Source organism: Hyperolius riggenbachi, chromosome 8 (assembly GCF_040937935.1).
Source record: "Hyperolius riggenbachi isolate aHypRig1 chromosome 8, aHypRig1.pri, whole genome shotgun sequence".
NCBI lineage: Eukaryota > Metazoa > Chordata > Amphibia > Anura > Hyperoliidae > Hyperolius > Hyperolius riggenbachi.
The window spans coordinates 269,433,521-269,458,664 of record NC_090653.1 but is presented as its reverse complement, the minus strand read 5'-3'; the positions used below and the strand labels follow the sequence as shown (position 1 = coordinate 269,458,664).

General features: G+C 40.5%; 1 protein-coding gene across 1 annotated transcript; it reads right to left on the bottom strand.

Annotated features, from left to right (window-relative positions):
* Positions 1–1,518: 1,518 nt before the first annotated feature.
* PRDM12 (PR/SET domain 12) lies at positions 1,519–23,684 on the bottom strand. The gene is given in 6 exon segments (XM_068249903.1): positions 1,519–2,012; positions 6,496–6,607; positions 12,953–13,108; positions 20,688–20,878; positions 23,463–23,552; positions 23,555–23,684. Coding segments are annotated over 6 exon segments (1,062 nt in total). The 3' UTR covers positions 1,519–1,629.
* Between the last annotated feature and the right edge of the window lie 1,460 nt (positions 23,685–25,144).

The window sequence follows — 25,144 nt, the reverse complement described above, 5'->3', positions numbered from 1 at the left end:
TCTCTCTCTCTCTCTCTCTCTCTCTCGCTCTCATTTTTCAGACGCTCCAAATAATCCCAAAACTTGCCATCATAAATGAAAGGAACAGCTTTCACAAAATAAAGTTCTCTCTTTTATTCTGAATATGTTATAGATATTGAGAAGTACAAATTACTTACAAGTATGATACAGATAATATCAGAAAAAGAAAAGATTTTACATTTTTTATTTATTTATTTACAGGTATAAAGTGACTCAATTAGTGGATTTTTGTTTTGTTTTTTACCCATAGAACACTGTTTTTGTGAAAATGCTATATATATATACTTTAAAGGTATTATTTATATATATATATTTAAACTCTTTCTCTTTCTATATATAGATATGTATATATTTATATAATTTTATAGATTTGTATATACTCTTTTATACAAAAGGCCTTGCCAGTTTTTAAGCAGTAGAGAGTAGTTTGCACAAGGTGGTGGTGTCAGGACTATAAGCAATGGCCTCTTTCCCTGCTTGGAGGGCTATAATACTTATAGAGGTTTTTTGTTTTTAAGGTTTTTTTTTTGTTTTGTTTTGTTTTTGCACAAGGATTATCCAAGGTGTTAAAACAAGATTGACCAATAATGTTGCAAAGAATTTCAAACAATAAATTTACATCCTTCAGGGTTTTATGGATGCAACTTCCCAACTCTATGTCCATCTTACGGCTTGTGGTAAAGCATGCTGGGAAAAATACAGATGAAACTCGAAACATTAGATAATCATGCAAAAGTTCATTTATTACAGTAATTCAACTTAAAAGATGAAACTAATATATGAAATGGAACCCTTTGCCGGTGTGTTGAATGAATTAGCTGATTAGAGTCTGACACTTTGAACCTGGAATATTAAACATCTTCACAATACTCTACTGCTCTGAGATTTTGATTTCGGAGCAATCATAAGGTGTAAGCCGATTTCATGAAAATTATAACAAAAAAGGCTTGAAATATCTTGCTTTGCATGTGAGTCTGTTTCATATATTAGTTTCACCTATTAAGTTGAATGACTGAAATAAATTTACTTTTGCAAATTTCAAATTTCACCAGTAGTTTGAAGGAACAAACGCTAAAACTCCTAGTTGCTACCGGTATTGTGCAACTGCCTCTTCCTTCATTTAGGAAGAAATGGAATTGTCGTTCTCTGCCTCAGATCTAACTGGTAAATTTACTTGAGTTAAAAGCAAAAATACGGTAGTTTTATTTGCACCCAGTTTTGTATTCTGGAAAATGTTGAACAAGTGATACCTTCATAAAAAATTGTACTAGTGGCAGTAAGTGTGTCAAATTTATGTCCACCTAAAATTGTGACGAACAACATGTTGTAGTGTGGTGACAACACCAAGGGATCTGTCTCCTTTCTCACAAATACTGCAGAAGTGTACAAAATGGTTGAATTGCAGTTGTATCCTGTTTTCACCAGACATGGTGGAAATATGTTTTTTTGGTACTCTGTTAAAAAGGTTGAGGAAAGTTTGATAGAAAATAACCTGCAAAAACAACAACAACCCAAGAGCAAGTAGTGGAACAAGTCACTGCAGTCCAATGGTCAACTTATAAAGTGTCTCTATATTGTAAGCTGAGCATCTCTAAGGGTAAGCGTTCTTCACAAAACCATGGTGGGGATATGATGAGCCAGAGAGGCTGGATGTGGCACTGGCAAGGTTGGAGAGTGGGCCTGGATGGTGCCATTTGGTGGGCGGTGTCGTGCGCTCTTTTGGTGGGCTCGAAGTCCAGCTAGTTGAGAGTAGGCACTCTGACAGACTTGACACTTGTATGGGCGCTCTCCCGTGTGCAATCGGACATGGTTACGCAAGGTGGAAGACTGGCTGAATCGGCGATTGCAAAAGCGGCACACAAAAGGCTTGTCCAAGGTGTGAATTCGCATGTGGGAGCGTAAGTTGCTGCGGGAGTTGAAGCCACGGTGACAGATGACACAACGCATGCGACCGGTCAACACTGGTGCAACATCTACACCACCAAATTCATCTATGGGAGAAAGAAGGGTTTTCAGTTATTTGTTCTTTATTAATTTATACATATTATTTGAGTGCACAATATATTAATACATATCCAAGGACAACAGCCCCTCTACCAGCAGGTTCTTAAGGTGGGACAGTTCTCACTATCACCAGGGATATTATGGTAACATCTAAGACACAAGAAACATTATCAGGGTCCATTACCAGTGCACCACTTTATTGCCAGGCATGTTATCACTACTCCTCCAAGGACATTTTCCGGCACACCTTCCATATAAATCCTACTATTACTGTAAGAAGTGATCATTTCACTAATGGACAAAAATCTCCTAACCAATCTGATCAGATTGATGGGTTGGATCGATTTCATTAATCTGATCATATTGGTTAGGAGATTTGTGTCCATTAGTGCTCCCAAATGATCATGTCTGCCACCTTTAGTGGATAAAGTAGGGAATGTTAGCTTCAGTTTTAGTCCATATGGTTAAGTTTAGGCATCAAGAAGGGCGAGATAGGTGCCAAAAAGGGGTTAACAGTAAGAGGGAAGTTAGCGTTTAAAATGAGGAAAGGGTTAATACTAAGTGGAGCTTTTAGGTTTATGGGTTAGGAGGGGGCTACCAAAAGGGAGAGAGTTAAAGTTGACCATAAGGAAGAGGGTAATCTTAAGGAGAGAAAGCATGCAGAAGGAGTTAACATTCAGTTAACGGGACGGGACTAACATTAAAGTGGTATTTTATTACCAAAACTAAAATTTCAGTAATTACTCTTAGTTACATAAAAGAACATGTGAAAGCTTTCCCACACATTCCCTGTGTGTAAAATAATTTATTTTCACTGCAGAGAACAGCAGAAACTTGCTTATCGCTTGTCATCGGCAAAGACAAGAATCTCCCTGTGCTTGTGCCTTCACTCTGCCCCGCTCTGCTGAATAGACACAATGCCCTGGCAACAGCTGAGTCACTTCAGCAGAAAAGACTGGGGCAGAGTAAATACACACGCACAGGAGAAGTTGCCTTTGACGATAATCGGAGATAAGCAAGCTTTTACTGCTCTCTGCAGTAAAAATAAATGATTTTACACACAGGGAATACTTGGGAATGTTTTTAAATGATCTTTTATGTAACTAAGAGTAGTTACTGAAATTTTACTTTTGGGAGTATAACACCACTTTTAATGTTAGCCCCTACTTGACCCTTAACCTTAAGGGGTTAATGTTGAGGGGAGCAGGGGGTAGGGGTCGGGAAGGGTCTTTTTAATTAATGTAATAGATTAGAGTTAAGCTGTCGTCATGGGAGATACGCCAACATTAACTAACAAACACAGAGTTGCAAACCCAAATCAGCAGAGCATTGCTAATTCCATTACTGGTACTGGCACTGGATCTACTGGCAAAAAAACAAACATACCCCTCCCTCAATAAAAATTGTTTATAAACCCCTTCAGCAGTAACATTTACACCACACTCATCTGTACTGTGCTGATTCCCCCATCCAAAAATGCAATTTTCTACTCCTGTCAAACTCCTCCAATGCTGTTAATAAACTGAAGTGATAAACTGTTTATTACAGTATTTCCACACATCAATGATCTGTATAGCAGCTCTGAGAAGACTTCTGTACATCCTGTTAACACCCAGGAAGTAGGAGGGATGCTGAAAGGAACAGGATGGTTCTGCAAAGCACAGATCAGACCCACTGTAGCGATCACTGATATGTGAGTAATACACAAAGCATGGACATGAGATTTTAGAAGGAGCAGATAAATGCATAGACAGGCAGAGCAGTCGTGAGTAAGCACAGCAATGCTGCGTATTGTGCATAAGCTGTTGTAAAGATACAAGTTCTTAAGGTACCCACTAATGATACAATCTTAGGTGGCCATACACTCGTTAGATTAGCAGCAGATAGATCATCAGATAGATCTCTGATCTATCTGATGTGTTTAGGAACATTTTTTACTAGGAACAGATTTTTAATAGATTTCAGTATGAAATCTATTGAAAATCGATCTGATGGCATTTTTTTGCCATCAGATTTCCATTAGGTCCAATGCAAAATGATAAGCAATCTCAACAGATCTTCCTAAATTTTCCAACATGTTAGACTGATTGAAATCAATCAAAATTGATCAACATTGACCGCAAATCGATTGATTGGTCAATCGATTTGCAATCGATCGATTGATCGATTTCGATTCATCGATCGGCCGATAATCTGCTGAGTGTATGGGCCCCTGAATGGTACAATCTAACCACTTCTATGTCATATGAGGAACTACCATTCAAAGTATATTCACTTGGCTTACCCCTCTACTACATACATTTAGTAAGAGTGTGCAATCAAGATTGTATCATCAGTGGACACCTTTAAGGTAGCCATACATCTAGCGATTCTGATTCAATCGACAAAGTGATCGACTTTATTAAGAAATGTACTTCAGTGTGGTTGATTGAAAGTCGATTGACTAGTGACCCACACACTACAAACGATATCCTATGCGTTTCACCTTCACTAATCAATCTGTCCAATGTTGTGCCTCCATGCCCTGTATGTAAAAAAATCGATTCAGAGTCGATCGAATGACATGTGTACTTTTCAATTGGGAATTCCGAAACACACTCAATTTCCTCTCGATTCTATAAAATGATCAAATCGAATGGTCGATCGTACAGCTAAATCTCTAGATGTGTGGCCACCTTTAGCTGAGGAGTTAGGTCTAGTTTCAATTCACAAGGCAAAATCACAAATGTTCTGCAACTACATTATTGATCGGAGGCAAATTGGACATTGTTGGGAATTTTTGAAAAATGTATAAATGTGAATAGATTCAGCATTCTGAAAATAAAATAAGCTGGAATAACATCTTAGGTCTGGTTCACACTGCAGGCGTTTTTTTGTTTTTTTCGGCCGTCTGCGGTTTTTAAAAACGCCCCCCGACGGCGTGGCCAATGAATGTGTATGACAAGGTTCATATCAGCGTGGGTCGTGTGAGTTGTGGAAAGCGGTGCGTGTTCCATTTTCGGGGTGATTCAGCCTCAATGGAAGGTATCGGAAAATAGGCGAACGCGTACAAGAATGCACAATAAAGCGATTGCAATCACGTTTTTAAGAATAAATACATTGTATTTATTCTTTTACGGGTGAAAGAGTTCACCTCCTGACTTCGGTCAGGGAATGAATTACAAAACGGCTAAGAAAAACCACTTAGAAAACCGCTAAGCACAAAAACGAATCGCCGACCCAAGCACCGGGAATTAGGGAAAAAAAGACGCCTCAAAAACATCCCAATGTGGATGGACACGCGAACGGAATGCAATGTGAACAAGGCCTTAGAGAAATGTTTTTTTTACTGTCAATAAAAATACTAAAGAATCATCCAATAGCAAACTCAAATAGGCAGGAGTGTTTTTTTACACGGCAATATTTTGAGTGATGTCATAGCTTTGACGATGGCTTTAGGTGCTGATGAGAGATGATAAATTATCTTGGTAGAATGTCTCGAATAGGCTCTCCTCTCGCGTATGTGTTAGTACGCCACCGGTGAGCGGGGCGCAGGGTGAGCAAAATGACAGCTCACCCTGCTGCCACCCAAATTCCTGGCGGCATTAAATACTATTCCCCCTCCAAGTCATAGCAACTTGGAGGGAGAAGTAATTTGGGGCCCAGAACCCTAAATTACCCTTGCGCAGGGTGAGTAGTATGGCACTAGTGCTATAGCGGCCCCCAGCTTCTGTGCTCGGCGCTGAGTGCTGAAACCACCTGCTTCGCTCCTCCCTGTCTCTCTGGACGTCTGTGCCATGTTACAAATGCTAGAGCTGAAACACTAGAGGCCTCTAGTGGTCACACAAGATATTTACCACACTCCATCTAGTGCCCCTAGGAATGTGCTACAGTGCCCCTCTAGCACTTCTCATGAGACACAGGCTCCTTAGAGTAGACACAGGGAGGATGGCCCAGCGGTGGAGAGAAGTCACGCCCCTGCACACTGGTGAGTGTAAGCTCTTCTGTTGCTACACAGCCTAGAGAGACTGGGAGACCCAGGGACCCGACAGGCAGTGTGTACAGATTTTCAATGTAGACAAAATAAAATGAACAAATGTGTGCTTAAAAAGAAAGCCAAAGGCCTCAATTCACTAAGATCATGTTGGAGATAATAAGGCAAGAGAAAATTTGCCACCACACAGTGAGAGAGTTATCTTATCTCTTCATTCCTTAAGTTACCTCCTCTGTAGTTAAGTTAACTCCTCTGTAGTTATTTTTGCACGCAGTTAATTAACAGCCTGTCTTTAACTTTAGAATTCTGGAGTTATTTTAAGGATTGAAGAGTTAACTTAAAGACAGAAGAGTTAACTTTAGGTTTGCCTGAGGTAAAATGTTTCCTGAATACGACATACCTTATCACCATGGTGACAACTCTAGAAATGTTATTAAAGACAGGAGATAAGCTTAGTGAATTGAGGCCAAAGTCTTGGATTTCTTTACAAAGCTCACCATGCTTACTCTTTTTTTGTTCTTCTTCCATTCCAGGGACTCCGGGGATGCCAAGGAAGGTGTTCTGTGAGTTGCCGTACCAAACCAACAGCTCCTGATCCGGAGGAATTGTCTGAATGGAAAAGCATGACGGTAAGTCTTAGTTTATCTACTCATAAAGTACATCTTGCACCAAGCAAAAAAAAACCCCAAACATTTGTTTTAAATAAGACAAAAGAAGAATACAAACGTATATTAGACCTGGTCCTGTGCAGAAAGAAACAGCTGTTTTTTTATGGCCACTTCCATTTTACTCAAAATGTACCGGTGCAGATTTAAGGCTCTCCTGTTTGAGCAAAAAATTGATATAAGAAAACTAATATTGCTGTTATCTTTGGCCTGCATGCAAATTGCATGTTGTTTGGAACTGGCTCACTCACTCAATCTAGTGCATTTTTGATTGGCCCAGTTCCAAACAACAGTCAATTTGCATACAAGATATCGCGTTTAACATCTCGTTGACCATCTCTTTATGCCCCTGAAAGCCAGGCACACATAGATTTTACAGAGCAACAGCAATCTGATATGCATACAGCTGTTTTGGACATTCTGTTTCTCATCAGTGCATGGCATAGTTTGATAATGACCAAAGTGCAGAAGATGGCATTTGGAGGCACAGCTTCCAGTAAAGGTGGCCATACACTGGTCGATGTGCCATTAGATTGACCAGCTGACAGATCCCTATCTGATCGAATCTGATCAGAGAGGGATCGTATGGCTGCCTTTACTGCAAACAGATTGTGAATCGATTTCAGCCTGAAACCGATTCACCATCTGCTGAGCTGCTCCTGCCGCCTCTCCCCCCCCCCCCCCCCCGTATACATTACCTGATGCTGGCTCCCGGGCATCTTCTCCGCATTGCACGGCTCTGTTCTGGCTCCATTACGGCGCTTCCATGTTACTCCGTGACCAGGAAGTTCAAATAGAGCGCCCTCTATTTGAACTTCCTGGTCACTGCAGTGACACAGGAAGCGCCGGGATGGATGGAGCCGGAACAGAGCCGTGCAGCGTGGAGAAGACGCCCGGGAGCCAGCCTCAGGTAATGTATACTTGATCGGGTCGGCCGCCGCTAGCGACGCGCACTTTACCCGCGGGCGATCGAGGGTAATTTCCCGCATGGCGCGATCGACGGACCGATCCGATTTCGGGAGCAAATCGGATCGGCGGCTGCGTTTACCGCAAACGATTGGCAGCAGATTTGATCCCAGGATCGAATCTGCTGTCGAAACGGCCGGGAATCGAGCCAGTGTATGGCCTGCTTAACACTTTTTATCCTTCAAGACCAAATCAATAATGAGCGTAACATACTTATAAGCAAGTTTGGGGAAAGAAACTTTTGTCGTTTAGGTGGGCTTCAAATATTTTTAGATGTCTCATATTTCCATGAACTTTTTTTTAGTGTTACCAGACTGCCTCATGTTCGGTGTAGAATGGCCCATCATACGGATCCCAATCTTATTGAATCAAGTCTTAGTATCTAAATTAGCTAATACCTGAGTAATAAAAAGCACTTATATCTGTTTGACTGGCCCAAAATTCAGTTCCAGTGTAATGGGAAGAAGATGTCATGGTGGGTCCAACTGGTGAAAACAACTATAAAAAATGTGAGCATGTACGTCTCTTATCACTGCTATAAAAAGATCTGAACGGGCAAGGCCAACATTTCCTGGACAAATAGGTCATGTGAATTAGCTACATATCTAACATCCTCCCTTGTTATGACTGGTGAACACAAAAAATTAAATCCAAGCATGGATGATCCAGTCTGTGGACCCCACAAGTAGTACTTGGAAATCCATGTGGCTATCACTAAAGTGAAGTTTTTAGGTGTTCACAGGTATTTAACATTACTTTTTCTTACTCCCCCCTCAGAATAAGTAATTCTATCAACTATTTAAATCTAGAGAGACACATATTCTATCTGTGTGTCTGTCCAGGAACCTTTCTCCAAGGTGGTGGACACCATAGAAACGTTGTTACATTTTTCTGGGTGTTCTTCGCTTTAAAAGTCCTCTAGCTTGAAGTAAAGGGTGTTTTGACAGCTGAGCCGTATCATGTGCTGTATGTCTCAAGGTACCAATAGCTTACTGTCTTTGTAGATAAAAGTATTTTAGTTACAAAGAAGAGCCTGAGTGCTGCCATGAGTAGACAAGACACAGAACATTTATATTGCTCTTTTCTCCTAGCGGTCTCAAAGCCACTAGCGTGCACTCAGTAGGCAGTAGCGGTGTTAGGGAGTCTTGCCCAAAGTCTCCTTACTGAATAGGTGCTGACTTGCTGAACAGGAAAAGCCGACATTCGAACCTTGATCTCCTGTGTCAGAGGCAGAACCTTTAACCAATACACTAACTGACTTATCCTCATGGCTTGTCTGACTGAGGATGGACATTGCACAGGGCACTGAGCCAACTTCACCATATTTTTTGCTGTACCTTGGTTAGAATGGCAAAAGATTGGTGGTTTGCTAGTGTGACTACACATGAACATCAAAGGGAGGTATGGCTGTTGAAAAGTACATTCAGTATATATGTATAAAAACGAACAAATAGGTAAAATGAGGCACTGCTACGTGCCAAGTTCTCAAGATGTTCTCTAGTGCCATAATGATGAGCATAGCACATCTGCACCAAGTGTCTGAGAGTCTCTGTAGAGCATAGCCTTCTCCTCGCTATTTTCCTCTTTCTCACTCTTCTTTATGCCACCTCAGAAATGCGTTTGTGTACCAATTCTGCTTGCCTGTAAAGCTTGGTGTCTCCTTTGACTCCCGTTTGTCAGCTCCTTGGTTACCAAGGACACCTCTGAATAGGAGGGTTATTTAACATGCTTTTATTAAACAAACAAACCAGGAGGAAAAGGCAGTGAATAGGAAGTTTGTGCTGCCGGGTGCCTGCGTGTTTCGCGTTGGCACTGAACAAGTGCTGACCTTGAGCCAAGCACCGTGAATCCCGGGGTTTAAGTGCAAGAGATATGTTGTTCTGGTATTGTAATGCCAGCCATTCTTTCCTTCTCCGGTTAAAGTAGTCATCTAATTTTTCAGACAAATGTGATGTGATAAGGCACAGCTATGCAGTCAACACCTTGCTACCTGAATTTATTGACTGTCTTTTCCTGTTATGCTGGGCATAGACGGTACGTTTATGCGCCGGAATCGAGCCAGAGGCTCGATGCCGGCGCGTCACCGCTCGTCCACGCGTGTGCGCGGATCGATTCCCGCTCGTCCCCGCGGGCACTTCCTTATCAGCGCTTCGTTTTTGCCCGCGATGATCGAGCCGGGAATCGATCCACGCGGTGATCGGACACGTCGGAAATTATCAATCGAGCCATCAGCGGCTCGATTGATAAGAAAAAACGTACCGTCTATGCCCAGCATTACACTTACTGAAATGTCCATGACCTTAAGCTAGAAGTGATCTGATTCTTCTTGTTCTCGTGAAGGCCTGACTGAAACTGTCTATTCATGAGAGTCTTGATGAACCTTCCCAGTGGTGTAGGTTTTACCATAGCAGCCATAGTGACTGCTATGGGGTCTCTAGCCATAGGGGGTCCAGTGGCATATGCCAGCAGTGATAACGGGGTCCTTGATGGGCCCCCTTAGCTGAAGAGTACTACAAGCAGTGCAAAGGAAAGAGGTTATCTAAACTGAGATTACCTAATACTGGGGCCTCTCTGGCTTCCTAAACTCGGGGACTATTACTGGAAGATTCTCTGACTATCCATACTGGGAGGATACCTAATACTGGGTGTACTTTTGGCTACTAATACTGGGGGTTTGCCTAATTCTGGGGGGTTCTCAGGTGTGAGAGGGCACAAGGGTGTCTTATCATTTTTTTGTGGAAGGCCCCAACCAATATTTTGCTGTGGGGCACCATGGTTTCTATCTATGCCTCTGAACCTTCCCATGGTTATCTATATTTGGGCATTATCAAGATGTCAAGAGCCTGTGAATAAAGAAACAAGACTGTTGGGAACCAGTCGGAGAAAACAAGCCCACGGATTTTTCAGATCTAAAAGAACTCTTCTGGCAACGTTTCTGCATAGTGATTTGTATTTTCACCTTTTTGCACAAGGCCATATTGATAGTGACACTTCATTGCTGACCATTGTATTTCACCATGTAGAAAATCTACTGGTGGACCTTGACACTATCAGCTGGCTTTGCAGTGGCAGTGATAGAACAGAAGAACTGAGCACCTGGAGAGGGTTAACTTACTATTAATTTCCATGAAGTGCATAGAGAACCAGTACAGGCTTATTATGCCAGCGGCAATAAAAAACTAAGATATCAAATTTGCTTTAGTTGGCTTATCAAGCTGGGCAAATCTTGTAGGCTATGGTAAGACATGCTGGTCTTGACTCCCGCTACTATACATTTGGAAAGATTCTTCTCCATTCCTCTTGGAAAAGGGAATTGATTAGATGACTGGTACTAGTGCCAACCAGGGGACATCCATTGCTATTTTATGATCCACAATACTTAAAAAGTACATCTTGTGGGCAGAAGCTAGGTACTAGAGGAGATAAAGCACAGGGCAGAACAGAAAAATTTCAGGCTGTACTACCTTGAGATGTTGCCTTAGTTTTTCTAGCAATGTGATCAAATTCTGAGTGGTGTCATTCTATGTGAGGAAGAACCACACCTTAACACCAGTCTCTTGTTCAGGTGTGAAGACATAAAATACCCTTACACCTGAAAACCGATCAGTGGAATCAAAATCTGTTCAGATAAAAACCAGACTGGTGGCACTGGTAACTACAAAATCTTATGTTTAATAAAAGAACAGAGGCACATATCGTCGGTACTCTGGACCTTTCCATAAATGATTATGCACCATCGCCTAACTAAATTGCCACCCATGTTCACACTTCTAAGCTCTTACCAAAGATTAGTTCATCTTTAGAATTAAGAACTGGGCATGGCCGGTAATCCACCCCTACCCATCATCTGATAGCAAAGCAAACAGAACTACTACATGTCAATAGCAAATCAAAAAATAGATGGTTAGTCGGAACTCTTTTATTAGTTAAGTGATGTTTACAGACACTGTTCCACTCAAGCCTCCTTTTGGAGCTTGTCTGAAGAGTACATCTCTAAACATTGCCTAGTTTCAGAGCTATTCAATGAACCCTGCCATTTATTACATACCAAATTGATTTTTCTTCTCTTAGAATAGACAGTAACCTTTTCTGTTGAGCGATGAGACTACAAAAGGCATCCTATTGTTGGGCGACGTAAAATGCCTCACGTATTTGTCATGAAAGTACAGAGTGCCATTACCGGTCCTCAAGACAGCTCACCAAGCTTCACTTAAGGGATGACTCTGCCGTCACACAACTGAATGAAAGCAGAACGCAAATAGCCAAACTGTGTTCAAGAACAGAGGTACTTGATGTGCAACTAAATCCTGGATAGGTGCGTCAGTTTGTACGTTTAACTTACATTTGTCTCTTGATGGACAAGGAGCTTTAGTATGGGTGGCCAACCCAAACCAGATATTCTGATTATATAGACCGTTTAAGTGCCCTCACTCTAATAAAGTACAACTTGTTGTTTCATTGTATATGGTAATCAAGATGATCTTGAGCTGCTTTGGATCTGTTTTTAGGCATCTCTGTTGAACATAACATCTACTCTTCTGGTCCAGCCACCTTCACTTAAAGCGGAATATAACCCTGCATTTCAACTTTGCTCTAAAACATTATTTACAGTATATTATATGCAACCAGCATTTTTTTTTTTTTACTAGACCAGCATTGGAAGGGTTACACAGGGCTTTAAAGTCCCTAGAGATTTCTGCAACCGAATCCGAACTTGAGTTAGATACTTTTTGTTTACAAATATGTGTTTATTATGACTCATCTCTCTCACTGAGAAGGAGCTTGGAGGACAGCCAAAGAGATGTATCTATTGATAAACAGTTACACACTAACTAAATAGAATGTAACTATCTGAATGTCTGCACGGAACTTAAAACCTCTGTGTTTAACCCTTCCAATGCTGGTCTAGTAAAAAAAAATGCTTTTTGCATATAATATGCTGTAAATAATGTTTTAGAGCAAAGTTGAAATGCAGGGTTATATTCCGCTTTAATATCCATGCCCCACCCATCAATTGACGGTCTTCACTGCTGGAAAATGTACAGACGTAAAGACTGGAATAGTCCATGTGATTAATCACCATTACGTCAACTACCATATGGTATGGGTCATGTGACTAACATCATGCCAGTCGGCTGTCTGCATTCAAAATGACGCCTACACAACTGGAACCAAAGGTATACCTGTACCTACCATTGTTCAAGGCCTCTCTAAATGTATTTTAAGTGGAAATGTATATCACTCATATATTTAATCTTTGTTAGTCATGGAGATGTACACTTTATTTGTACTTCTTTGTATTTTTTGCCTTTATCTTCCTTACCTCTATGGCCTTGTAGAAAATGCTATTCCCGATCTGTACCACCTCCAGGTTCTGCTCTTGCTCATTCCGAGCGCACTTAATATAAGTCATCCAGCTTCGATGATCCTCTTGGCTGGCATCGATGAAATAACGGACTGTGCCATCTTCATTGAAAACCTATGGGAAAATTAAGAAATGTTAGAAGAACATTGAACTGATATCTTAAAGGACAACGGTCGCGAAAATCTTATAGAGTTGAAAATCTTAAAATATGAAAATATATGTAGTCACATACAAATAAGAAGTCCATTTCTCCCAGAGTAAAATGAGCCATACATTACTTCTCTCCTATGTTGCTGTCACTTACAGTAAGTAGTAGAAATCGGACATTACCAACAGGTTTTGGGCTAGTCCATCTCTTTACAGGGGATTCTCAACATGGCCTTTATTCTTTATAAAGACACTCCCTGAAAAAGATTTCTACAATGATGCTGGCCAGCCTCCCTGCTCGCTGCACACTTTTTGGCAGTTGGACGGGGCAACTGCCATTTACTAAGTGCTTTTGAAAATGAAGAAAACCCTGAGAACCCCCCTCATGAGGAGATGGGCCAGTCCAAAATCTGTCGGTTCTGTCAGATTTTTAGCGTATTTTTCACATCGCGTCATGCATTTCAGAAGTTGAGCAATGTTTTCCATATCGCTCCTGTAAGCTCAGAGTTTGTACATCACTGTACAAGCGATTAGCACAATATAAATGTAGTATCCAAATCACTATATAAGTCTTAGTTTAGTTACCAGGCAACTGGTTTGCGTGCCATTTCATCTGTCCTTCGCAGGTTGCAACATTTCAAGATTATGACAGTGTAATATCTAACATGGCCACCTACGGCTAGATGTAATTCAGTACACAATTCACAGAATGTATAATCTATAATAGTGTTCTTTCGTCATCACATAATGATGCCCTTTATACTGTATTTGAAAAAAACATTTACAGTAGCATTCCTTTATACTGTGCCTTGAGTCCATGTTCCTACTTATGTGTGTATCTTTTGCTTTAATATCTCTCTCGCTCTATCTATCTATCTATCTATCTATCTATCTATCTATCTATCTATCCGTATTTACTGTATCTGACTATCTATCTGTCTATCTATCTTTCTATCCATCTTTCTCTGACTGTCTATCTATCATCTATCTATCTATCTATCTATCTATCTATCTATCTATCTATCTATCTCTCTATCCGTATCGACTGTATCTGACTATCTATCAGTCTATCTATCTTTCTATCCATCTTTCTCTGACTGTCTATCTATCATCTATCTATCTATCTATCTATCTCTCTATCCGTATCGACTGTATCTGACTATCTATCTGTCTATCTATCTTTCTATCCATCTTTCTCTGACTGTCTATCTATCATCTATCTATCTATCTATCTATCTCTCTATCCGTATCGACTGTATCTGACTATCTATCAGTCTATCTATCTTTCTATCCATCTTTCTCTGACTGTCTATCTATCATCTATCTATCTATCTATCTATCTATCTCTCTATCCGTATCGACTGTATCTGACTATCTATCAGTCTATCTATCTTTCTATCCATCTTTCTCTGACTGCCTATCTATCTATCTATCTATCTATCTATTATTATTATTATTATTATTATTTAGTATTTATATAGCGCCGACATATTACGCAGCGCTGTACAGTGTATATATATATATCTTGTCACTAACTGTCCCTCAAAGGAGCTCACAATCTAATCCCTACCATTGCCATATGTCTATATTATGTAGTGTAAGTACTGTAGTCTAGGGCCAATTTTTTTTAGGGGGAGCCAATTAACTTATCCGTATGTTTTTTGGAATGTGGGAGGAAACCGGAGTGCCCGGAGGAAACCCACGCAGACACGGAGAGAACATACAAACTCTTTGCAGATAGTGCCCTGGCTGGGATTCGAACCAGGGACCCAGCGCTGCAAGGCGAGAGAGCTAACCACTACGCCACCGTGCTGCCCATCTATCTATCTATCTATCTATCTGTCGGTCTGTCCATCTATCTACCTGTCTATCTATGTTTTTGTTTATTCTATTTTTCTATCTTTATTATCTATCTCTCTATTACTTTATTATTTATTATTGATCTATCAATTCATCATCAATCTAACTCATGGCTGATTATGTCATTGTGTTTTCATATTGAGTTTTTAAATCATTATTGTTTAAATGTCTATATAATCTGAGCAGAAAAGAAAAAATTCCCATTACAACCTAAATGAATTGTCTGTTACGAAGAAAAACATATCGTATTGAAAGGCCAATTGTCTTGACATTACCATATCCTCTGCAAAAGGATCAATTATGCCAGGAGAGGGTTTTTTTCCTCATTATATAAATATGTGAATGTAATATGCAGACAGGAAGTAATTAAGGTCATCATTTTGCGCGTACAAAGCCTGCGCTACATTTTAGCACAATAGCTACCTGACCTCCACCCACACAGGCAGGTCTTAATTGAAATAATTAGAAATTTGCATCAATGCTTTAATTCCAAAGATTCTGATGCTAGCTGAAGAGAAGACTCCTTTCGAGATTTGTATTTGTTTTCTTTTTGCTTAGCTTTTTTCTTTTAGTTTCCTTAGCTAAACATCGTACGCTACACAAATCTTCAATGTCATTCACTGCGTAATAACTGGAATAGGTTGTTGAACTTCATAACAAATATATTTGTCATTCAGTGTCAACAATTTATCTTGTGATCTTGAGGCAGATAATAGAATTCTCAAACAAGATGCCGGAGGGTCAGCTGAGACATTGATTTAATGATTTTTGAAGATGGCAAATGGCACGGGAAATAGGTTCCTATAATGAAAGGTTAATTGGAAGTGATGGCTGGGATAAGGTACTCAAAGGTGCTACGGCCTTGGAGGTCCTTTCGACTATTGGGCGTACGGTAGTTCTATCGCTCATGCAGAACTACTGTAAATAAATGTAGAGGTTTCTAAAATACACATTTGCTTTTCGAAAACACTGTCAATAGTTTCCAAGCAATCGCTTTGAGAAAAACAAACATATTTAAAGGACTTCTATTTCAAAAAATTGTAAAATTAAAAACACGTGTATAAGTAGTACATTTCTCACAGATAAAAATGCACTATAAATTCCATTTCACCTATGTTGCTGTTGCTTACAGTAAGCATTTAAACTCTGACAGATCTGACAAGTTTTGGACTAGTCCATTTCCTTATGGGGTATTTTCAGTATTTCCTTGATTCTTTACAAAGCACTCCCTGGAAAGGATGTATACAAAGATACCTTCTGGTCTCTCTTCTTGCATGCACACTATTTTGGCAGTTAGACTGATCAGCAAATTATTTTACAAATAAAGAAAACCCTGAGAATCCCCTATGAGCAGATCAACTAGTTCAAAACCTGTCAGTTCTGTCAGATTTTTAGAACCTATTGTAAATTGGCTTGATTAATTGGCTGGAGATCTCACGCTTATCAAAACATCTATCGTTTGTGTAACAGCAGCAGCAGAATGGATTGGGACGCAGCCAGAGTTCATGGCATGCTGGAATCTGCGCAACATAATTACTTTAAAGGATTACTCCATTTTTCTACAGATTTGATACTGACAGCATGATAATAACCCTGGGGATAAGTACTCATTACCTGTTGTGTTCTACTTGGCTTGTATAGATCTTTGTTTTGCCCCACAAGGTCACATTTTTGCTCCATTAGAATTCTTGTAGTCGTACAGTCAATGGCATTAATTTACTAAAACTTGCCTTAAGTGCCCATTCTAATGATCCAGTGTTCGGAACAATCAACTGTTTGACCCGATTGTTGCAATCGATCAGGAATAGCGAAGGGGGAAATAATCAAAAAGCAATTCGATCAGACTTAAAGAATCATTCTGAAATTTGATTTGACAGAATGATCAATATAATGATCATTTGTCGACAATCGGCACCAACGTATGATTCATTGTTCAGGAGATTGTACTGTTAATAGATACCTTAAAGTGAACCTCCAGACTAAAAATCTACTCAGCAGTGCTGAAAAGGCTCAGTGTTTCTTTAACAGCTTCAAAGCATCTGAACTTTGTTTTTCTTACATAAGCCTTATTTTTAGCTACACAAAAGCCAAGCTCCGCCCCATCAAAGAAAACTGCCCAGGCTTTTATTCCCTGATGCTGTGCAAAGCATGATGGGATTTCCTATTTTGTTATTAACGTTGCCTAGCAACTGGGAGGGGTGATCTGCACACAGGACAGTTGGAATTGTCTCTCATTCTCCCTGTCACCTCCTTTCAACCAAAAAGATGGCTGCCCTCATGAAATCAAACATTTGCCTGTTCTTTTAAAACAGGGTGGGTAAGAGATTATATTACCTATCTATTTGAATTACCATAACTAATGTAACTTAATGACAGTATGTTTGTTTAGGCTGGAGTTCCTCTTTAACATATATTCAATTACTCTGACCATTTTGCCCACTTTATATGAATTTGCCAGACACCCACTGCCCCCCGCCCCAAGTGTTCCTAGATAGCCTCCTTTTGATCAATTTTGATCGGTTTATCGACCGAAAGGTTAACTGGGCATATTGGGGGGAAGTTGGGTGATTTATGGGCGTATAGCCTTGTGCAGCATTTAAAGGAACAAAACTAACTGCTCTATTGATCCTTTTACAGATTTCTGATGATATATATTAAAATTCTGTGAAAAATGTAGTGGACAATCAAAAATCAATCTTCACCCAATGAATCTACAGGATCAATCACTGGCTATATCAGAATGTTATTGACCTGTTTAGGGCTAGCTCATGGCTAGACAACACAGGCTAGACAACACAACCAACACACTACATCTGGTAACAGGTGGAGTGTTTTACAGCCATAAGGGGTCATATCAGAACATAGTGGGCCTGATTAATAGATTAGCAGTTGCTTGCCTTCAGTGATGTCCAGCACAGGTTCTGAAAACATTTTTTTTGTAGTAATTGAAAGGAAAATGCTTGTTGTGCATGCTTGCATGCAGATGCAATAGCTTAAACAAGAATTCACTAATCTTGCAAACATTCCCCACTATATTCTGATATGACCCACACTAGGTTTGCAAATGCTGGTCAAATAAAGGCAAATTGTTTGTGTAGAAATCCATCTCAGGTTTGCTAGTGTATGTAATGACTTGTGTTCTTCACTGTTAGCCAACTATATAAATCAATTGTAATGTAGCGTACGATTTCAGTATTTCTTACTGGGCACAATGAATAGTATAAATACTATATATGTGCAATAAGGAACATAAATAACACAAATAAAATGGACAACTACTTATATTGCCTTTCAAACGTAAAACCCCATAAATAATTACCAGGGCCGGGCTGAAGCAGAGGCAAGAGAGGCTCCAGCCTCAGGGCACAGTGTAGGAGGGGCGCACAACTCTCTCAGCTATCATTCCCCTATTGTGTTTGAAGCAGAGAGAAATAAGAAAAGGGAATACATGGCAGTGACTGCAAGCCAGATAACTAGAGATTAAGGTGTTAGGGGCCCTTGGTCTAATAGTAATCAGTGTGTGACTGCTGGGGTGGGAGGGATGGAGGGGCGCACTTTGGTGTCTCAGCCTTGGGTTCTGGAGAACCTTGTCATTACAGTATATAGGATGGGGCACTGAGAGGGAAAAGCAGTAGGAGCTGCATGAGTTTTAAAGCCTTCTGGCCGTGGCCGACTCACCCATTTGAAAAAGACAGGAGCAAACTGGAAACACTGATTATTTGCATTACAGTTGCAAAAGGGTTACAAAAGGGTTACACTTAAATACAAAAAGTTGCTTATAAGAAACAGCTTATCAGTGTTAACCCAGCAGGCGGTGTAAAAATATATTTTGAATAGCAGAAACGCAGTCTGTAGCTCTATTTCAGAATAATTAAAAAGGTAAGGAGAAAAACAACTTTCAAAGTTTAATTGCAATAGCTGATATAAATAGGGGTTCGTTTTATTTAATACACAGAGGAGTTCTCCTTAAATTGTGGCCTAGCCTTGTGGGGAAATTTTAAAATGAAATGAGAACTTTCATTGGCTGAATAGACTGATTACAGCTGCAGCGTTTTAAGTCACCTTAGGAGGAGAATGCAACTGTCCCAAAAACTTGCAGTTATGATTGACTCGACAAGCAATAAAAATAACATTTAACCAGTTTCTTTTTTTTACCAGTGCCGAAGATGGTACAATGTTCAGCTGCTATGGCTGCCTGCGGTGTAGGTGCGGAGCTGAGGCGTATCTAGAGGGGTGCAGGCATGGCTTGTGCCATGGGCGCCACAGCACCATGGGCGCCATTCCTCCTCCTGTGCTGCGCCCCCATGCGTACCCCCATGCTTCCCCGTCACTCAGACCTCAGATTAGATTAATTCTGTTATCTGGGAAACATGGGTACTTGATTTATGTATGTAGGGTGCATTTGGCTTATTGTTAGAAAAGAGGGCAGAGAGGGAATAAAAAGAGATATTTCCAAAAACGTTACTTCAGCAATATCCTGAGTCCAAAAACACAGGCAACCATAACACATTCAGAGGAGAATGGGGCTCTGACCGGTGGGAGGCGCAATTTCAGTATTTGCCATAGGCTCTATATTACCCAGATACGCCCCTGGTGCGGAGGGGCTGAGTAACATTTTAAAGCCTCTTCAACTTTACTCATTTCTATTCTGTGAAGGGCCTGAATAGATTGTGTTGGTGTACACCATATCTTATCAATGGTCTTCACTATCTCCTGAATGATCAAGAAAAGGACAGTTCCACTAAAGATGCAATTATCCTACACAAAGGCTTTAACTGGCCCAGAGAAGCCCTCAATCTTCTTGGGAGCTTCTCAGCCGCCAAGACAGTGGTTACATTTAGACCTCCAAGGGACACCTTTAACCCAGCCAACCTGACATCATCCCAAATGGATCAGTAATGTGAAATGTCCATGGTGTGGTGTCAATTAATGTCATTAATCTTCAAGTCCACTGTATTCATGGCCAGTGTATCCAGTTAATCTCATTCAATTAGAACCTCCCTTGAGGAAGAAAGCCATCTCTGGCTTATCTAAGCCCTAGAGGAAGATAGATAAAGCAAAGAGTTTCACACCTGAATACACAAATCTATGGACCTTACCTGTGAAGGATGTAGAGAAAAAAGGACCACCTTGAAAGGAATACTCACTAGGTACAGAAGAACCACAGTTTCAATAATGACTATTGGCTGACAGGACCTGCAAGATGTTACCTACAAAATAATGTTACCTACAAAATAGAGCTGTTGAGGGATCATAAGTCCCCACTTGAATTACCAAGATTTCAAGATCTTGTTGGGTGGTCTTGATGATTCCATCTGAAACCACAATTTTTCATTCACTGCCGAATCCTTCAGCAGGGTATGTTGGGACCTTTGTTACTTCAACAGCGTAAACATTGTAAATAAGATTAAACATGATAGGTGCTAAGAACATTGGGCCTTGCAGATGCCAAAGAAGTAATCTCAGCATGCCTAGCCCTATTCTGGCTGGCAAAATGCACCAGAATACAAAGATCTACAAAAGACAGCATGGGTCAATACATAGACCCAGTGACAACTAGCATAGATCTGCGCTGTAGGAAAACCACATGTCTCAGCATGCCTGGGAAAACATGCTGGGAAGTGTGGTTCCTCCTCAACCAAATTCACCTAAACCTCAGTGAAAACAGCTATGAGGGTCTGCTTACCTCCCACATCAGGTTGTTGTTCTTGCAGAGGTCCACATGTTCCGGTGAGATGACTCTACCAGTGAAGGGTCCCATCTCGGTCCCAGCCTTAATCCAAGTCTTGGAGAAGATACCAAGCCCTTCGCCTGGGATGGAACTTTGGGCAATGATCACTTCTGAAGGCAAGACAAGGCTAGAGAGCTTCTGCACCTCTGTGGAGGACATTGGACATAGGAGAGATCCATCAGTTTGAGGGCTTCTTTACGAAAGCACTTTTTTAAACATCACTTTAAGACTTGAACTAGACAGCTTTATTGTAAATTCTGCCACGGACCTCTCTATTGTAAGAAGTAACAACTTGGCTGAGCTCCAGTCATCTCCTGGCTGAGAAAACATTCAATAGTTAATTGATTGGGCTAGAGCTGAGATGAACTAAACACTTGGACCATTCAAGACCATTCAAGACACACACAAAAAAAAAGACTTGTCATATCAACAAGGAGTCCTCAAAATCAAACGGATGGGAAAAAATTACACTTTCATTATGGAATTTCTGCCAAAATACAAAATTAACAATTTTATTGTCAAGCAACATATCTTAATTAGTCTAAATAATATAATTTGCCTTCTTAAACCCATAGATTTCCTCTCCTAATTAGTCTACTTTCTACAAGTTTTCTAAACTGTCTCTAGGTGGCTCAAGAGACAAATTTATGATAAAGCATTCTTTTAACTAGATGGATTGATTCCCAAGAAGGGGGTACATTTATAAGTATGATACAAGTGATACAAAATGCCTAATTTAAAATTTTTGGATTTTTATGTTTTTGTTTCGGAAGAAAGGAGCAGCTTAATCTGTTACCCCCATAATATGCAAGAAAAAGGAATGCAGAAATGAGTCCTTACTTTCTGAAACGAAATTAGCAAATTCAATGCTATCTACCCCATCAGATAAGTATAATAAATAATAAATAATAAATAAATAATCACATAAGTCTTTCCCTTTAACATCAGTTTATATAAATATATTTTTAAAAAGTTTAATTTCCAGCATGCTAATTAAGCCTAATTTATTCATTATCTGATAAACTTAACAGCTCAAAATAATATCAAATAGGTATATTTAAATATTTACCGTCATCATTAATTAATAATAAACTCCAAATACGTTCTGTATCTGTTCAGTATAATCATTGGAACGTTAATCTTTTGATTAGAATAATATATTTCATTTCCTCTGCATGACTATTTTTTTTTTACAGACACCAGCCTTTAAATACGGTAATAAATTCAAAGGGGTTTTAATCCGTCTCTTTAAATTAGGCGACAAATTGCCGGCAGTGAAATTGGTCGGATTCAGCGATTTTCAACGCAATTGTTTAAAAGTTCTGAGAAAGTGCATTGAAAGGGTCATTTTTTTTCTCTGCTCTGACCGGTACCTGCGATAGAAGAAGGGGGCAAAAAAAATCGAAATGGTGGGTATTTGTTCTCTAGACAGAGGTTAAATAGTGTCCCCCCATCTATCCGTCCAGCAATTTGTCACACTGTTAAAGTGATAGGCATTCATTTAAACTCAAATAGAAAGCAATGGCTAATTCAAAATTCATTAGGCTGTATGAATGGTGTAACTATACATTGATGCATCGTGTAGTCAGGACCGGCTATAAAGGTTGCAGGAATTTCGGCTACCAAATGGGGAGATTAGCTGGTTGACATAATCTGAATGCAAATGGTATTAGCGTTCATGGTAAATTAAGAAAGGAACATAGCCGATAATGGAGGGAATAATGCCTTTTCCACGGATGCCAACAGAAGGGAGGTATATTGTACTGAGATTGATGAATGAGGGATAAGAACTTGCGACATTTTAAAGAAAAGAGTATTTTTAAAGTCTTTTTCTCTCTCTCTTTTTTTTAAAGTTGGTTTAAGTGAGAACCGTTCTCAGGTCAATCGCAAGTTAACAAAATGAATTTGGAAGTCCTTTTTCTCTCTCTTATACCCGGCTCTAAAGCTGTCAGGACAGCGGAGGCTTAGGAGGGGGGAAAAAAACCACAGAAAAAAAAATAACGAAAATCAGAATGGATTTAGCGGAGTAGGAGAGAAACTGTCTGACAAGACGACGATGGTATTTCGTGGGGGGAAGACTGGTAAAAGCCGACACTTTGATGGGAGAGAGAACACTGATGAGATTTCTTTGTAGGACAAAAAAAACTAAATTCCTTGTAGAAAAAAAGTCCCAGACAGGCGATGGTGGGAAAGCTGGTTACTAAATTCGATAGGGATGCAGTTAGTGCCCAATAACAGTTGCATTCTTTTTTATGGCTAATCTTACTATTTCTGTGTAGTACCTTAATTATCCATTCAAAGTATATTTACATAATTTACATTTTAAATGCATACACCTGGTAAGATTGGACAATCAAGATTGTATCATTAGTGGGCACCTTAAAAGCAGATGGCAGGGCTGGAAGTGGTCGGATGAAAAAAAAACCCCGGTTGGGGGTAAAATAAATTCCAAAAAATTCCAAAAATGCATGCTCAATCTAGAAAAAAATGATCACTAAATTAATCACATAATTAAAAATAAGGGGTGATTTAATCTATTAGAAAATACTAGGTTGATCTTTAACTAGAAAATAGGAGGTCTTGGATCTTCATGGAGGGAAAGCTTCAGCTGGGACTTGTGGTCCTACAGAAGTTGGACAGGCACAGGTGAGCTAGTCCTGGTTGGGCACAGGGCTGGTTGGTTTGGGTGATTGCATAAAAAAAGTGAGTATGCCGATTGTTAGTACTCACCTCCAGAGAAGGACTGAGCCAGGACCTCGGCTGTGAAGGCGGTTTTGGGACTGGTGTGGTTATTCTTTTCCTCAAACAGTTGTTCCCCAAAACGTTCCTCCAGCGCCCGTACAGGAAGCTGTGCAGGATATCTGAGGTGATCATCTCAGCCAGGGACAAGGTGGGCTTATTCAGCCCACCCTTCAGCACCAGGGCTTCCGCAGGGAGCACCGAGCCCATCATGGGTACCAGCTGGAGGTTCTGGAGAACTTAGCGGCGACTGGAGAGCAATGAAGCTTGGCTTCAGGTGGCTTGACTTCTACAAGCGCTCCTTGGGCGTTCCACCTAAGTGTCTGAGTTGTGTACCTCTGTTGGAGCTGACTAGGCAGACTCTGCCTCTTCCAGAAGGGTAGGATTGCCAGAATTCTACCCAGCCAAAGCCCTACCCTCTTTATATGGGCCCGAATGACCCTCCTAATTGGTTATTAATGACCTCCCTGACGTTGTACGATAGACTTGTTTCAAAGGAGAAAAGAGAGAGAAAGAGCCAAACCTTCAGAGAGCCCCCTCCCTCTGGGAGACAGCAAGATAAAGAGCAGAGGGATGGGAGGAGGAGATGAAGAGATGGGGAACAGGCAGGCTCACACATCCCACCACCAAGAACCCACCAGTGGAGGAGATGCACCAGGCTCTATCCTCAGGCACCTGCTCCAGGGTACCCAATACTATGCGCAAAGCTGGAGGAGAACTTCAGTCCACCATAGTCCTCCTCAGGAGGTTCTGATCCTGAGACTGGCTGGTTGACACTGGGAAAATACCAGACTGTGAAGAACAATCTTTATTCTCTGGTCCTCTCAACTAGCACGGCTTGTAACTGTAGAAGTTATGGTTTACCTGCAAATAAGCTCACAGTTTTCGCACAGGTGCAAAAATGGTCAATAATTGGTAGCAAATAACTGGTCTAACGCGTTTCGGTATGCGCGTGTGTATTCTACATAGATTGGATATATAAATGATTTATATACATATAAATATATTTTACACGTTTTTACATATATTAATTATGTTACTATGTTTTTGTTATTATTATTGCCATCCTGTATTTATCTTTTTGCCTTATTTCGGTTGAGGGCGTTCGCGTTCATTATTAACTGCTGCCTCAAAAAAATATTATTCGCCCCCAATTCTCCGATTATTCGTTCCTCTCGGAATCCGAGAAAATTAATGAACTATGGAGGGAGTGGAATACAGCTAATGAACTCCGCTGAGGAAAGGAAAGAGGTGGATTGCCAGCTCCTGGGCTCACCTGATAAGCGGCAATGGGCAGCCGTGTGCGGGACAAAAATGATTAAAGTTCAAAGCAGATTTTGTTTAACTTTGATGAAACCCAACGAATAATACTAACAACAAATCATTCAGATCCCCGGGCGGCTGTGTGTGGGGGGGGAGAGGATTGGGGCTCCGAGCCGGGTGCTGCTGCTGGCGGAGGGGATAGGTGAAAGATTCACTCCTTTTCATCCACGTCCCAAAACAATAATTACTAAATAAAATAAACAGTCCCTGGTTGGGGGGGGGGGGGGAGGGAGCGGTGAGGGGAAGGGGGACTCTTCTTGGGAATGGCAACCTAATAATTTACAGGCAGCAGAGAGTTGCTCCTCTGTATGAAATGGTACTACTACTGCCTATGGCTTATTTTATAAATG